Source organism: Vigna unguiculata, chromosome 2 (genome assembly GCF_004118075.2).
Source record: "Vigna unguiculata cultivar IT97K-499-35 chromosome 2, ASM411807v1, whole genome shotgun sequence".
In the NCBI taxonomy this organism is placed as follows: Eukaryota; Viridiplantae; Streptophyta; class Magnoliopsida; order Fabales; family Fabaceae; genus Vigna; species Vigna unguiculata.
The window spans coordinates 19,384,650-19,399,830 of NC_040280.1; the positions used below are offsets into that span (position 1 = coordinate 19,384,650).

Sequence of the window (15,181 nt, forward strand, 5' to 3'; positions counted from 1 at the left end):
TTCTTCACTACTTAAATATGTTTTATGGCTTTAAATTCCAGATAAGTATTTTTCTTTAAAACAATGTTGTAGTCCTTTCATGCAATTTTTTTTTATTCAAAATGTTGTAGTCCTTTGATGCAGGAAAAGGTTTGAAATGAAAATGTGGTAGGATTTTCAAAAGTAACAATGTAAAATTCAAAGAGATCGTTACGCTAATGATGACTGTTGGTTCGCTAGTAACGTAAATGAAATCTTTAACCATATTTATTTGAAATTAAAACTAAACTACAGAAAAATTGTTTAAATCAGTGAGATATTGAATATCTGTATCATAACAATTTTTTAGTCCCAGTCTCTTTTAATTCTTTTCTTATCATGACAACCCATTTAATTATTAGCATTGTGGCCCTCTAATTATTAGCAGGATGAGCACTGCAATTGGGGTTGCAGTCAGTGGTGCTTTCCCATGCCACGCCACCTATCACCACAGTGAGTGTGCTCCAAATCGTTGATAAACAAGTCCTCTCATAATTTGAATTAAACAACGCTTTGCTATCTCCTATCATAATTGCCCTAAACTTCCCAACCAAAATCTCAGAGTTATAGTTTCTTGACTTTCTTCATTTTTATGTCACCCTCCACGCCATGCCTCGTTTCGCCTGGAGGAAAAATGTGTTTCTTTACCCTTAGACTTAGACATCACTTGACTTTTTATTCTTAGACTTAATCAACAAAAATATTCAATGCCCATCACTCATGGGAGTGTCTAATTTTATACCAAAGAACAGTAAGAAAAGACTCGGTCAAAAATTTAAATTTGTAAATTACTAGCTTTTTCAAAGTCTGTAATTTTATTGGATCTTCTGAAACATCTTTATTGAAGAGATACAACACCAATAAAATTTAAGTCCAACTCATATAAAAAAATTAATACTATTTTCAATTTAAAATCTTAAAATAATAAATTTGAGTCGTCTGCCTATGTTGGTTAACTTTCATATTTCTATCCAAGGACACTTGAATTATCAAAGCAGGATTCATTTATAAAATCCAGTGCCATGATTGTCGGTTTCGTCTTGTATGCTACTTTCACTGATCATGCTATTCATGGAGGTCAACACTAGGCCACATTCTATGTACTATCAATAATAGCACCATTTCTACTGTGGTGCAAATCATTTTCCAATATGAAAACTATAATTTTCATGCCTTCAGCCAATTAATGATGTTAGCACTTTTAATTATTATTTTTATATATAATGACAATGCCAATAACATGATATTATCTAATACACTTGTTTGTAATGTATTCTTTATTATTGGTTGAAATTTGTTAAAAATACATTTTTTTTAAAAAGCTAACTACAGGATTTTTATCATCGAAACTAATGATTTTATATTTTTTTTAACGATAGATTTACTAAAAAAATAATTGTATACCGTCAGACAAAAATAATCTCAATCCTTTGATTTAATTTTAACAAATTGTGTAATGATATTTTGTATTCTTTTAACATGACAATTACTAAATACAATAATAGTCTAAAATGGAAAAGGTTCTATATAATATGTATGAATATTCATAAAATAGATGCATGCATGTTAAAAGGATCCTTGCTAAATACCTTGAAATACTCCTTATTACACTACATTTTTTTTTTTCATAAAAATCCTTTTTGAATATTAGTTATGGCTGATGCATAATTGCATTTGACTTCTTACTATGATTTTGTGATAAACAGAAATAAAAATAAAAATGTCGATCCAGATTTAATAAATTTTTTTATTGTTATCATTATATGATATTCCCTTTCTATCAAATAAAATTACTATTATTATTATTATTCACATGATATCATTTTGTGGTGCACCTTATCCTAAAAAACAGAGAAAGAAAAGGAAAAAAAAAAGGGAAAGGAATGAAAGGATAGTTGTGGTGCTTAATCCATTTTTGCAAGTTGCGAAGGTAAATAAATAGAGATGAACGCATGCATGTGACGTGGCATCTCCAAACTCACTTTTTATTTACCCAAACCCAACCCCAACCCCTCAAAAACAACACAAAGCAAATTTCTGACTCTCATTCTCTCTCTCGATTCTACTCTGCTCTCCTTTCTTCCGTCAACGGCGCTTCTCACTGTGGCCACCGGTAAGCTCTTTCTTCTCAGCGCGCAATCTCTAATTCTCTCTTTTTCCGATTATTGCTTTAGGTTCAATTTTCCGAACGCTGATTTAACTCGCTTTATCCGTTCAACTTCTATGTTGAATGTGTGAAAATGTAATTGTATCACGATAATACCGACTTTTGAACTAAGACGAGTTGACTGTTGAATCTGAATTCTTAACTACAGCTAGGTTTCATTTCGTTAAGATCTACCTGAGGTTGAAACTAAATAGTGTGTGCTGATGTTACGATTTAGGTGATGATAGCGTCAATTTATTTTTAGCGAAAGAATTGTAGTTGTGATTGCAACGCACTCTAGGATTCGGTTTGAGGTTCCTCAACCCTAAACTATAGCCTGTATAATTTATAGCACTCCTAGCACATGTTTCGCACACTGTATATGACTTAGATTGGCCTTTTCTATTCCTGCTTTTCTCAGTTCCAATTTTAGACGAGCTTCTCAACAAACACGTTTATAAATCATAGCCTTGTCATAATTTGAAATGAGCTCATTTTTCAAAAGTTGAAGTGCATGACTTGATTACAACTAATTGTAGAAGTTTGACTGATTTTATCTTCCTATTTCTTCTTTTGTACGTGTTTTCCAAGAAGTTTGCAAGTGTTTGTATATTATTTTTCAATCTTATTTCGGTCCTCATTTTTTAATTCCTGAATATTTTTTACTCTCCCCTCATTATATACTTGCGTACTCGTCATTTTTGTCATTTCTTAATCAAACATTTGCAGATATATAAGTTAATTAATTTTGATTTGAATATGACGGCCATAACCATTTATTCTTAATAAAACTTTTATGAAAATAGTATTAAAAGTATTAATTTTGTAGAGATAACTTTTCTGACAATGAAGAATTCGTTTCTTCGTTTCCAGGGTGAACCTTTTCGGTTTGTGGACACGCTTTAATGTACAGAAGCAGCAATATTGTGGCTAGGGTTTTTAATCGTCAAATTTGCACTCCTCCTCCTGGCACTAGTGTAATTTCTTCTCACTACCAATAGTATTTATTGTTGTCTTTTCTGATAATTATTACATGTGTTGTCTTCTTTTAGCCACTTTTTTGTTTATCATGCTGAGCGACATTAGTTTTTTAAGTACTTCAGAAACAGGGATATTTCCTTGTAGTTCCTTTTTTTGGGGTAGGGAGTGTTAAGAAGAAATTGTACAATGATTGGGTTGTAAGTTGTAATTGTAGGAAATGTGGACATCCCCGGTGAACTATCAAAAACATGAGTGAGGGAACACAAAACAAGGTTTTGCTTTGTTACATTTTGGATTTTGGATTTCAATTTTGGATCTAGGTCGTTCTTCCGTGTTTTCAATTTTGGATTTTTATAATTCAAATTTAATATCTTAGTTATAATAAAAATGTTTAAATATCTTTTTCGTTCTCATTTTGGAAGTGTTTGTTGCGGATGATCCTCATTTTGACAACAGAATGTTTAAAATGGTCATCATTTTTTGAAAATGATCATCATTGTCGCAATTCTTGTTTTATTTGGTCATTTTCTGTGACGCCGTTTAAATCAGTAATGGAGCATTGTACAAGTGACAAATGTTTGTATTATGTTGCATTGAGGTGTGTTACAATATACATGTGTGATAATTTAGAAACCATGCAGAACATCACAATAATCCAAACACAAACAAACCCATAATAGAATTACGATAACCCTAACCCACAAGCAAACATAACCCAGAAAATTCTAAACCCACTTATTGAAATAAAGAGCTTAAGAAAGACGAAGACGAAGAAATCGTCTCCAACAATAAAGAGCACAACTGCAATCCAACTCAAACCCTAATTGCAAAATTTTCCCCAAATTGACAAGTTAATGTTAACACACTCCAATGCAACATAATACTAGTGCCACCTGTATAAGGCTCTGTTTACTAATTTAAATGGCGTCATAAAAAAGACTAAACAAAACATGAATTGCGAAAATGAAAATAATTTTAAACATTCTGTGAAATATGATGACCATTCCACAACAAACACTATGAAAATAAAGATGAAAAAGGTCTTTAAGCCTACTAAAAATTAACAAGTTCAAAAGAGTGTTTGGAGTTGTGTTAGAACTCATTATATTGTATTCATTTTCTTTAATTTCTTTAATACGATCGGAGAGTTTTTATCACAACCCGTAATCATCCAAGAACTAAAGCATCATATTGCATACAAAAAGTGCACTGCGATTCGACGAAACAGTGTCGCTTTCTTGTTCATCGAGTGTATTCACTGACCAATTCTCGTTAATGTATTTTGCTTTCTTGTTCTTTAGATTTTTTTATGAAAACATTTATTCAATTCAGATTTAAGTTTTTATTTACAATTCAGTTCTGGTCTGATTCTGCGAAAGTGTGATTGAACATTGGAGATCGACATAGGAAGACGAAGAGCTATGGATTCTTCTTCTTCTTCTTCTCTTATGGCTTCGCTTCCAGAAAATGCGACGGAGGAGCATTCACAACAGCAAACTCAACCCGATTCTGCTTTCGCTTCCGTTCCTCAATGCCCACCGACTAAGTAAGCTTCTGGCGATCTTCTTATTTTCACTTCTTCACTTCTCAACGGAATCGTTATTGGCATCTGCATGTGAATGACGGTATTCACCATCGCTTTCCGTTTTAACTTTTAACTGTTGTTTATTGTAGGAGCTCTTCAGAAAAATACGCGCCTCTAGATTGGTCCCAGTATTTTGACAAAGAAGACGATGTTGCGATTCCCGCATCTAACGATGTTAGTCTGCGAATCTAAATCATGCTCTATTCTGTGACCGCTTTCTGTAATCCGATAAGATGAATTTTCCTCTGTTGTTTTTTTCCCATTTGTTCAGGTGTTTCATATTTACACGGCAGGAACTGAAGGTCCCGTTGTATTCTGTTTACACGGGGGTGGTTATTCCGGGTACGATTGGTGCTAATGTGTCTTATTCATTGATGCTTCTCTTAATTTATAGTTACTATCAATGGTCCATGAAGTATTGTTGAATTTACTGTCGCCTACCTCTAAATTTCCTCTTCAGACCGTTGGTAGTGGAGTGTGCTAACTTTTTGGTTAATATTTGAAATTTCTTGATATTGTAGGAAAATTAAATGTTCACACATTGTTCTAAGAATACATTGTCTAAGTCTCGCTCAATGGACTAATGCTCTGTACTTTGATACATAAATTGAAATATAGTTGTGTAATTTCATGATGCATGTGGCCATGTGCTGGTGGTGTCTTTGCTTCTGCTAAGCAATGAAGGGAGTTTAATCTGTGCTTGTCCAATGCCTGTAGTTAATTTTAACATGTTTGCATAAGATTGTGAATCGTAACAATTGGATAGAATAACTTGAGAAATCAATATTGCGGAGAAATGTGTGACCTTGGACACATGCATATATGTGTGTGTATGTGTATTTGTGTGTGTATAAGGTTTTAGAAGGAAGCCCGCCACTTACATAATGAATTTTATGGTTAATTGTGGTAATGGATGTTAATAATTTCTCCTAATATGTGCACTAAGTATGTTTCTATTTCATAATCAATCACCCATTCACCTTTTGCATTGGGAGCTTTTCAGTAACTACTAAAATTTATTAGCCTGAATTTGGAGTACATTATTTGAAAATTTTGGTAATTCTTGGGTTTGTGCTCTAAATTTGGAGCAGTTATTTTCAGTGGTTTTTGAGGCTTTGACACTAAAGAGGGAAAGTCTATACGTGATGTACTGTCTTCATTGTTCTTTATCCCTAGTTTTATCCATTCACTTAAACGACTGACTGTTGTCTATTACATGTGGAACTAATTTCACTTTCGAAAGAGTACATAGTTTGGTGTTATTGAAGTTCTCATGTTAGATGGAATTAGTCTGTTCTTTTAGGCTACTGTGAAGGGTATTTTTAATGATTGTTTTTCAGCTTAGTCTTTAGTAATATAGCTTTACCAAAACTTGAAGCCTTTTCTAATGAAGCAACCAATAAAGGATTATTTCTTGAACCATTTACCAGTTAAAGTCAATAAAATGTTGTAAATAACATCTTGTCATAATTTACCTCAAAAGCTTTAGTTTGAGCGTTAACGTATAGGTTGTTTATGACGTGTTACCTGTTGGAGATTCACATTGATAAGATGTATGGCCAAATTATAGTGGGTGTAAGGTTGTTCTAGACTTAAACAACACTTTTTAAAATGGTATAAGAACCTATCCTAATAAGTATACTTGGACCTATCATGCCACCTGCCTCAAGTTACCTACAAACATCCAGTTCTATGCACGAGATATCCAATTCGCAGCGTGAGCGGTTGTGTTGGAGATCTTATATTTACTAGAGATGTGATCAAATTATAACATGTAAGTGAGTGCAAACCTCACCTTATTAGTGAAGTTGGAACCTACCTTTTTATTTTCCTTTTCTTATTGGAGTATATGGAAATGTAAGCGTGTGCACATAAAGTATATCATATTTATAAGTGTTTCTCTTTGTACAGTAAAATTTTACTGCACAGTTAGATGGCCTGAATGCAAACTATGAGATAGTGTGTTGGGTGGTAGAGGCAACAATAAGGTAAGCTTAATGCTTTAGAATTGAAAATGTTCCTACGAATGAGGGAGCACACAAGACTGAATAGAACTATTAGTACAATCATTGGAGAAAGTAGGGATAGAATCCATAGTAGAAAAGGTAGTGTCTTGTCTTAGAATGTCTAGGCATGTTTAGAGAAGTTTCATTGGAGCACGAGTAAGTAAGAAGGGTGAATCAAATAGAATAGAGTCAAATTGTTGCAGGTAGAGGGAGACTGAAGAAAATTGTGGTCAAATCATTAGAGGGATTTTGAAATAATGTTCTATCTTTCCATTTATGAAACAAATTTATGGTGTAGCACAATTTCTCTAGCTGATCTTACCTAATGGGGAAAAGTCTCTAGATGTTAGAACATGCTAATTCAGAAACATGTCATTTATTAACATTTTATTTTGAAATTATCCATAACTTTACAACCTGATGAAAGTTTTCTCATTATATTTCCACAGGCTTTCGTTTGCTGTCTCAGCAAGTAAAATTAAGGAGAAAGCTAGGGTAGTAGCTATGGACTTGAGAGGCCATGGGAAATCATCAACAGAAAATGATATTGACTTATCTGTTGAGGTAAAAAGTAGTAAATGAACTAAATTGGATATCTTACCACTCATGTACTTGTAGAGGTGATCATCTTCTTGTGCAGACTATGTGCAACGATGTATTTGCTGTTATAAAGGAATTATATGGCAACTCTCCTCCAGCAATGATTCTTGTTGGTCACAGGTGATTTTGTTTCTTAAATTAATTTTCTTGGATTTTTGTTATAGAGGCTTTAATACATGAAGTCAACTGTCAAAGACATCAATTAATAATGTTCCGATTTTGACACTTTTATCTTGGTTAAGCATGTTAGTCTCTGGAAGTAATATGGATTCTTTTCCAGCTTAAATGTGCAAGAAAATATATTTAAATATATCTATATAAGTCAACTGTGATTATCCTTCTATCACTGCCTTCGTTAGATGATGATTGTTAACCTTTCATAAGTTTGAAGTATTTTTTCCTTTTATAAGTTCAGAGTCTTTTAAGGGTATTTCAGTTTCTACTTCTCCTTTTGTTTCTTCATTTCAACTCCAAACACCCAAGAACACTCTATAAAAGAAACTTCAACTTGAAGTAATTTTTATGCTTAAAAAATCATAGGATTATGAAACAGCTATAACTTCAATCTGAAGTAGCTTTTTAAGCTCTAAATAGACCAAGTCATATGCTACTAAGTTGCTAAAAGAAGAACTTTATGTACTTCGTTTGATACATGAAACCCATTAGTCTCAAAGATCAAAGCATTTTTCCCTGATATTTGCTACCTGCCTCTTCACCACAGCTTTACTACATCTGACTAGAGTTATCATCCTTCAATCACTGTGTATTGTGCTTCATAACTCATTAGCATAATGCATCTGCTATAAAACTGTAATGTGGCATGACTATAAATGTTATGATTTCTTTGTATGAGATTGATAAGCCGCTGCAAGGATATTTTGTATAACTGTTATGTATTACCGCTTTAATTTCACATCTGCATTTACTCTTGCAGATATTTGTGTTTCTTTTTCTATTTTAGTCTGTGTCTGCACCACTTGTCTTTATTTTTCACTTATTTTCTTTTCTGAATTTTATTCCTATGAATATGTTTGGTGTACTGAGCATGACCAATTTTCCACTTGTATAAATTACATTTAACTTCGTTGTATATTATTGTTATTATCGGTTATTAAATTTGTTTCATTATTAAAGCATGGGAGGATCAATTGCTGTGCATGTTGCTGCAAGAAAATCATTGTCCACCTTGGCTGGGTTGGTTGTCGTGGATGTTGTAGAGGTTGGCTTCTGTAGTTAGTTGCCGCATTACTTTTGTGATTACTTTTTTCGTCATTGGAACAAAAATGTTGATTGTCTCAACAATTTCAGGGAACAGCTATGGCTTCACTCATTCATATGCAGAAAATTCTATCAAACAGGATGCAACATTTTTCAAGCATTGAAAAAGCTGTGAGCCCTGCTCTATACCTTCTTTCATTTGTGTTTCAAGTTTTGTGTTATCTGTTGTGTCTACTGTTTCTGATTTTGATCTTTTTTATTTTCTTTTTGTTGTCATTATTAAAGCAGTCTTTAAAAATTATTTTTGAATGTCATCCCAATCCCAGTTTATCATATTCCTCTTGAATATTGAGTTTTGGTTAGAAATGCACTTGAAATTGGTTTTTAAAACTAATTTATTTTTTTTTTGTTGAAATATCTAACAAAGTTATAACGTAATCATTGTTTTTGAATAAGAGGCACTGGTGCAAATTATCAACCTCTAAACCGACCCACTAATTTACAAGCTTCATGGCACGAGAAATTATTTGTTAGTGCACAAAGTTCGTGGAGCCAAGAACCAAGAACACTAAAAGTATTTAATCGAGGGAGGTCTTGAACGTGAAAAAAAAAATAATGTATGGAAACATAGAATGAGTACCTTTCGATTGTTATAAGCCATAGCTTAAGTTTGCTAACATACATTATTATATTTGTACATGCCAAGTGGTTTATTTTTGTTTTGGGCTTAAATATAATTTTGGCCCCCCTATTTTGTTTAATCTTCACTTTCAGCCTCTCCCGTTTTCCATTTTAAAATTGAGATTTGGTCCTATTTTAGGAAATCCAGAATTTTGGTTCAGTCCACAATTTTGTTTGTGTTTGATTTCTTTTATTATGGTCCGATTGAATCCTAGACCTAACATATTCATTTAAGGTCCAAAAAAATATTTAACTAATTAAAATTAAGAAATACAAAAAATAAGTGTAGACAAAATTGAAGATTGGTCTACAATTGTGGATTTTTTTTTAAAAGAGGGGGACTAAATATCTATTTAAAAATGGGAGGACTTAAATTGAAACTTGAACAAAATAGAGGGATCAAAATCGTATTTAAACTTTTAATTTAATTGATCTGCCTCTGTCATTCACCGGCCAATGGCACCATCAGTACTAAAACATCAATTGAGATTTTCCTTTGGAGGCATTTTTTTTCCATGTCATATCATGTGGCTATGTTATAAAACCTGCAGAAGCTCTAGGTTTAAGTGAAGGCTCACTGTTGTTTCATTTATTTTGGTGAATTTGACGTCAGTTGAAATTGCTTCTGTTCAGATTGAATGGAGTGTCAGGGCGGGGTCTGTAAGAAATATTGATTCTGCTCGTGTATCCATCCCTCCCACATTAAAATATGATGAGTCAAAGAAATGGTGAGTAGTAATGCTTCTCTTAACTTTCCATTACATTGATAGAATAATTCAAAATATAATGTTGTTCACCAGTTCCTATATGCATTCTAAACATCTGGTTACATATCCTTTTGTTTTTAGTTTTATGCTTGATTAGTATGAAGCTGATTTGTTGCAGTTATCTTTATCGGACTGAGCTGGAAAAGACTGAACAATATTGGAAAGGCTGGTATGTTTTTATCTTAACTTTCATGCCAGATGTTCACAGCAGTTGCAAATTGTGTATATGTGAATGAAACCAATTACTTTCTATGTTTTCTAACTTCTAAGTAAGAGGTGGATTGTGTGGGGTTCACTTTTGATTGTTGTTGGGTAATTGCTTCTAATATTGTTCTTGTGTAGATTTTGGTTGAGTCTTTACGCAGAGAGGAACGTGTAAAAACAATGACCGTTGGATCCTTTCTTTCCACAAATTTTCTTCACTTTTTTCTTGAAGAATTTTATGATATATACTTCCTTGTAATGCAGAGCATGATTACTTGATTCTAAAACAACGAAACTAGGCTAAGTTTTCGTCAAAAGCTCTTATGGTATCTTACTATCCCTTTAAGGAGTTAATATTTTTTCTTACAGGTATGAAGGACTCTCTGATAAATTTTTGTCATCTCCAGTTGCAAAGTTGTTGTTATTAGCAGGAACAGATAGATTGGACAGGTTAATCTTTTTGAATTATTTTAACTTTTGGTGGTACCGTAAAATTTATTTGTTGGTTTTCAGTGAAAACATCTTTTATAGCTTGCCAATTTCAATGGTTGAAATAGAATTTGAAACAGTTGGATGCAAATCTCATTCCAACTTTATGTGTTACTACTATATGTTTGAAGTACCATGGCAGGTTATGATCCGAGATTAGCTCAATTTTTAAGTTTCTTTCTTTCATAGTTATACATCTCTAACTATACTCTAGGTTAGTGAACATTGAGCTTTTAAGAGACAATGGGGAAAAGGTGGGAGTAGCAAGAATGATAATGTTAAGTTGGATATGTGGTCTCCAAAGAAAGGGTACCATATGAGAAGATATTGGTGGGAAACCGATTGGGAAAATATAACATTAAAATTGTTTAATGTGATATGAACATGTTCAATGGTCACTGAAAGCAATTGTGAGGAGAGGAGATTTCATGGTTTTTTGCTCTAAGAAAAGGGAGAGAGAGGGACTAAGAACAACACCAGGTGAGTTGTTAAGAGGGATCTCATGGTGAATAATATCTCTAAAGATTTGGTCTTCAACTGAGTGGAACGGAGTTGTGTGTCTTGTGTAGCTGACCTCAATTTGTGGGGTAAAACTTTGCTGTTGTTGGTTCATTAATAGATATAACTGAAATTCATAATAAGGTAAATTTAGTTGTCTAGCAGCATTTAGAAGCGCAATCCTGATTCATATTAAAATTCACGACAACAAGTAAATATGTTCTATGTTTTTTGAAATTAAATTTAGGCCATCTTGGTATGCACCACTATATAGATTGTAACATATTTATTTTAGATTTATAAGAAGGATTTATATGATCCTAATACGAGGGTGATAATATATGTTTGTGATACTAATGTGAACTTTTTATGTGAACAAATAAAGTTGAATTAAATAGCATTGTATACTGTGTAATTCTGTTTCTATTATTCTTTCTCAGTTGTGAGAAAACAGAATGTTGAAGTGGAGTTCTGATATTTTCTCGGAATTATTCCTGTGACAGGTCTCTCACAATTGGCCAGATGCAAGGGAAGTTTCAAATGGTAGTTGTAAGGCATACAGGGCACGCTATTCAGGTTTGTACTAGCCGTGTCTTTCTGCATTCATTATGCTGTTTCTGGTTTTCTCTTACAATTTGTAATTTAATAACTTGGTTCCCAATATTTTTAGGAAGATGTACCTGATGAATTTGCAACTCTGATTGTCAACTTCATTTCTCGGAACCGAATAGGCCCTCATGGAGTTGAGGTATTTCTCATGGTGATTTCTTTACAACTGTCCCGATCGTACTAATATTACTGTGACATTTATGAGAGGGTTTTTCCGTCATAATAAGAATGTTTTTATTTTTATTATGAGTACTTCAGTTGGGATCATCAACCTCAACTTGGTTGAAAGTATTGGTTTTTGGTCCCAAGAGGGTTGGGATATGGTAAGGATCAAGTATGTGTTTTGGAGCAATTGAAAAATAAGAAGTAATTGAGTTGAATGTCATCATTACTTTCTTAAGTGCATTTATATGGCACTAGAAGGTGTGAATCAAGGATCCTAACAGCAAGAGAAATTTAAAAAGGACAAGATACATCTAATTCAGATTGAAAGAAACAACATAACACAAGAACTGAATTGAAATAGGAAGAAGAATTGCAGAAGTAGACAAGAACATGAACTAGAATTGAAACAAGACAGCAAGCAAAGAAACAAGAAAAGGATGGAGAGAGTTGTAGAGAAGGAACAAGAGTGTCACTTGAAGATGGAGAGAACTTCATTTTTATGATAAGCCCAAAAAAGAACCGCCACTTGTCTCCTAGGAGTCCAAGATAAGATCTTAAGTAAGTAATCTCTCACAAGTGGTCTCATAACTCAAATTCTCTTAAATTCTAAGTGATTACAATAGGAGTAAATGGCTATTTATTGCCTAATACCATTATAAATTCTCATCCTAATTGTCGTCCAATGAAATGGGAAGGAGATTTGAAAAGCTTAACCCAGGTCAAAATTCAAATACAAAATGGGAGGGAGAGATTTGAAAATAAAATCAAAGGCAATCTTGGGAGTTGGTCGGAAATAGAGACACTCTACCCTTGTTTGCCATGCCTCTTTGGAACGTGCTTTTGTTGAGCCTTCCTTGCCCTTGATTATGATCATTAATTGGGTTTGAAAAGGCCCATCTAAACCTGTTCTTACTAATTATACCTTAAAATACAAGTATTAAATCTTGCATATTACAAGTCCCAAAGGATACAAAATAAAGAAAAAATGTTTTATTGAGCAAGAGCAACTTGTCTTGTCATGCTTCTTGTAGATATGTTGTGTTGTTGCTAATTTTCTTTTTACTCATTCATGCACTCATTGGGGTAGGTGGGCTGTTGGGGTATATTGGAGGGAAAATGAATTAAAACTAAGTTGATACAAGAGTCATTGGGCACATAGGCCATTGAAATTTCAGAAATCTAAAGCAAAGATATATCCATTAATGTGGTCGGGAGTCATGATACAGTGTCTAATTTGGCAACTAGTATGTGTGCAGTGGCTGCCTTGTTAGAGGGTATGGACGAACCTCAACTCCCAATCTTTGTTTCTTCAGTGTATGATTCTTATGAGTATTCAGTCCTAGGGTGCTCAAGGACAACTGATTGGTCAAAGAAAAAGCAACTTTTTAGTCACTCAATGATTTTATTGTGCACATGATTACCCCTGAAATACCCAAGTTCAGCTAAAAGAGCCATCTTATGGATAATATGATGAGTAAATCCTAGCAGCCACTGCCCAGTTTCATCCCTCAGCAGCTTGACAACTATATTCGGCAGGATTACCTCAAGAAACCTCATCTGGTCATTTTACATCAGTCCTTATGCTATTTCTCAAAATTATATTAGTTTCAGTCTCACTTTCACATTGGATGGTATCAATGTAATTGGAGGTAACGTTTGTTTTTTCATGAAACCTTTCACATAACAGCTATTTGCATGAGTTGTGACTGTAAAAAGATCCTTCCATTTTTAATTTGCAAGAGAGCCATAAATATAACGAGAGGTAAATTATTCTGAATCCCAAACTGTATGGGATGCTAATCAACAAATCCGAACACTAGAAGCTATTAGGTGCTCGCAAGTTATGTGCAAATGTTTTGGCAACATCCGAACAGAGGAGTTTTGGGCTGTCTCCTCTACCCCAATAATTTCTCAAAGCCTTATCTGGTAGAAAGTTAGGTATCCTTCAGTTCAGGTCCTCCCATTGTTTGATTCAACACAAACTACCTGTCCGTATTTGAAAACGGATTTAGTTGTGATCAATGGATCTTTGACAATGTGCTGTACTCCTTTTTGTGCACCTGAGATCTCTTAGTTTTGATGAATAATTTAAATGCTTTGCAATTCATTTAAATGCTTTTATCAGTAATTTAGATGAAAGTAGAAATTAAAATTCAATGTACCATGCACTTTACCTTTAAATAAATAATACATAGTTTAGATTTCATTTGATTGTCAGAATACTTAGGATTTGGTTTGTATGATTCTTGATAAAATTATTTTGCAGATACCTGGCCTTCTCAAGCCAGCCTTTTCAAAACCTTGAATCTGGCTGGTGCTTAAGTAACCCGAGAATGACCACTCTGCAAGATGACGATGATCATGGATTTCTTACTTTTTTTATTCCTTTACTTTGGATATATAATTATGGATACAATATTTATGTTGATAGGGGAGGAGGATAGGTGAAACGATTATACATCTCAGATTATTTTCAAATGTAATGAGCTGTAGGGGGAAGATGAGGAAGGGCATAGATTTGCGCACTCAGCTAAGCGAAGTTAGTATGGTCATCGGTACTATCCTTAGTGAATTTTACGAATACGAGGAAGAAATGTTGATGCAATGTGATTTTAGATTTAGTTCTCATATTATAATGTATCAGTTTATTTTACAACCTTTTTACCTGTTTTTATCTTATAAAAACAATCAACTTACTAACAAAACAAGGAGTAGTTATTTCAGCCAAAAATTACAACTGCGTTGAATACGTGATTCTAACATTGTCACAATTATTCATTTTTTCTATTTATGATTATTGTTATTAATTATTGTTCATATTTTCAATCTAAATTTTAATAAGTATTCTTTTTTATATTTTTATCATAAAAAATTAGACATACTGTTACTACGTTCCCACTATATCTATAATTTATTAGTATTATTATTTATACCATTATATAAAAAAATATATTTTTTCTAACTTCATTTACTGTGATGAGGTAAATTTGTTTTTTAATTAAAAAAATAATTTATACCTTTAATAAAATAACTAATTAACAACTTTTTTTCAACTTCAAAAAAAATAACTAAGAACTTATTTACTTCAAAATAACAGCTTTTATAAAATTATATATATAAATTATATTCTTCTTATGTCTTTAAATATATATATATATATTTATTATTTTCATGTAATATTATAACCTATTTTATTATTTATAAAACAATTGCA

General features: G+C 32.9%; 1 protein-coding gene across 5 annotated transcripts; it reads left to right on the plus strand.

The window, feature by feature from the left end:
* The first annotated feature begins 1,971 nt into the window (after positions 1-1,971).
* On the plus strand, positions 1,972-14,730 carry LOC114173702 (protein phosphatase methylesterase 1). 5 transcript variants are annotated; one of them, XR_003602546.1, is made up of 16 exons: positions 1,972-2,131; positions 3,038-3,141; positions 4,503-4,691; positions 4,820-4,904; positions 5,002-5,072; positions 7,186-7,300; positions 7,377-7,456; positions 8,471-8,555; positions 8,645-8,725; positions 9,869-9,963; positions 10,121-10,171; positions 10,576-10,656; positions 11,697-11,769; positions 11,864-11,941; positions 13,224-13,616; positions 14,234-14,623. XR_003602546.1 is itself a non-coding variant. In XM_028058244.1 (15 exons), exons 3-15 carry the CDS (start codon positions 4,567-4,569, stop codon positions 14,711-14,713), a joined length of 1,335 nt encoding a protein of 444 aa, XP_027914045.1. In that variant the 5' UTR covers positions 1,972-2,131; positions 3,038-3,141; positions 4,503-4,566; the 3' UTR covers positions 14,714-14,730. The 5 variants fall into 5 exon arrangements, 4 of the variants coding, with proteins under 4 accessions (XP_027914045.1, XP_027914046.1, XP_027914048.1 ...); XM_028058244.1 differs by lacking the exon at positions 13,224-13,616 and having other exon boundaries at positions 14,399-14,730; XM_028058245.1 differs by lacking the exon at positions 13,224-13,616 and having other exon boundaries at positions 4,525-4,691; positions 14,399-14,730.
* The last annotated feature ends 451 nt before the right edge of the window (positions 14,731-15,181 follow it).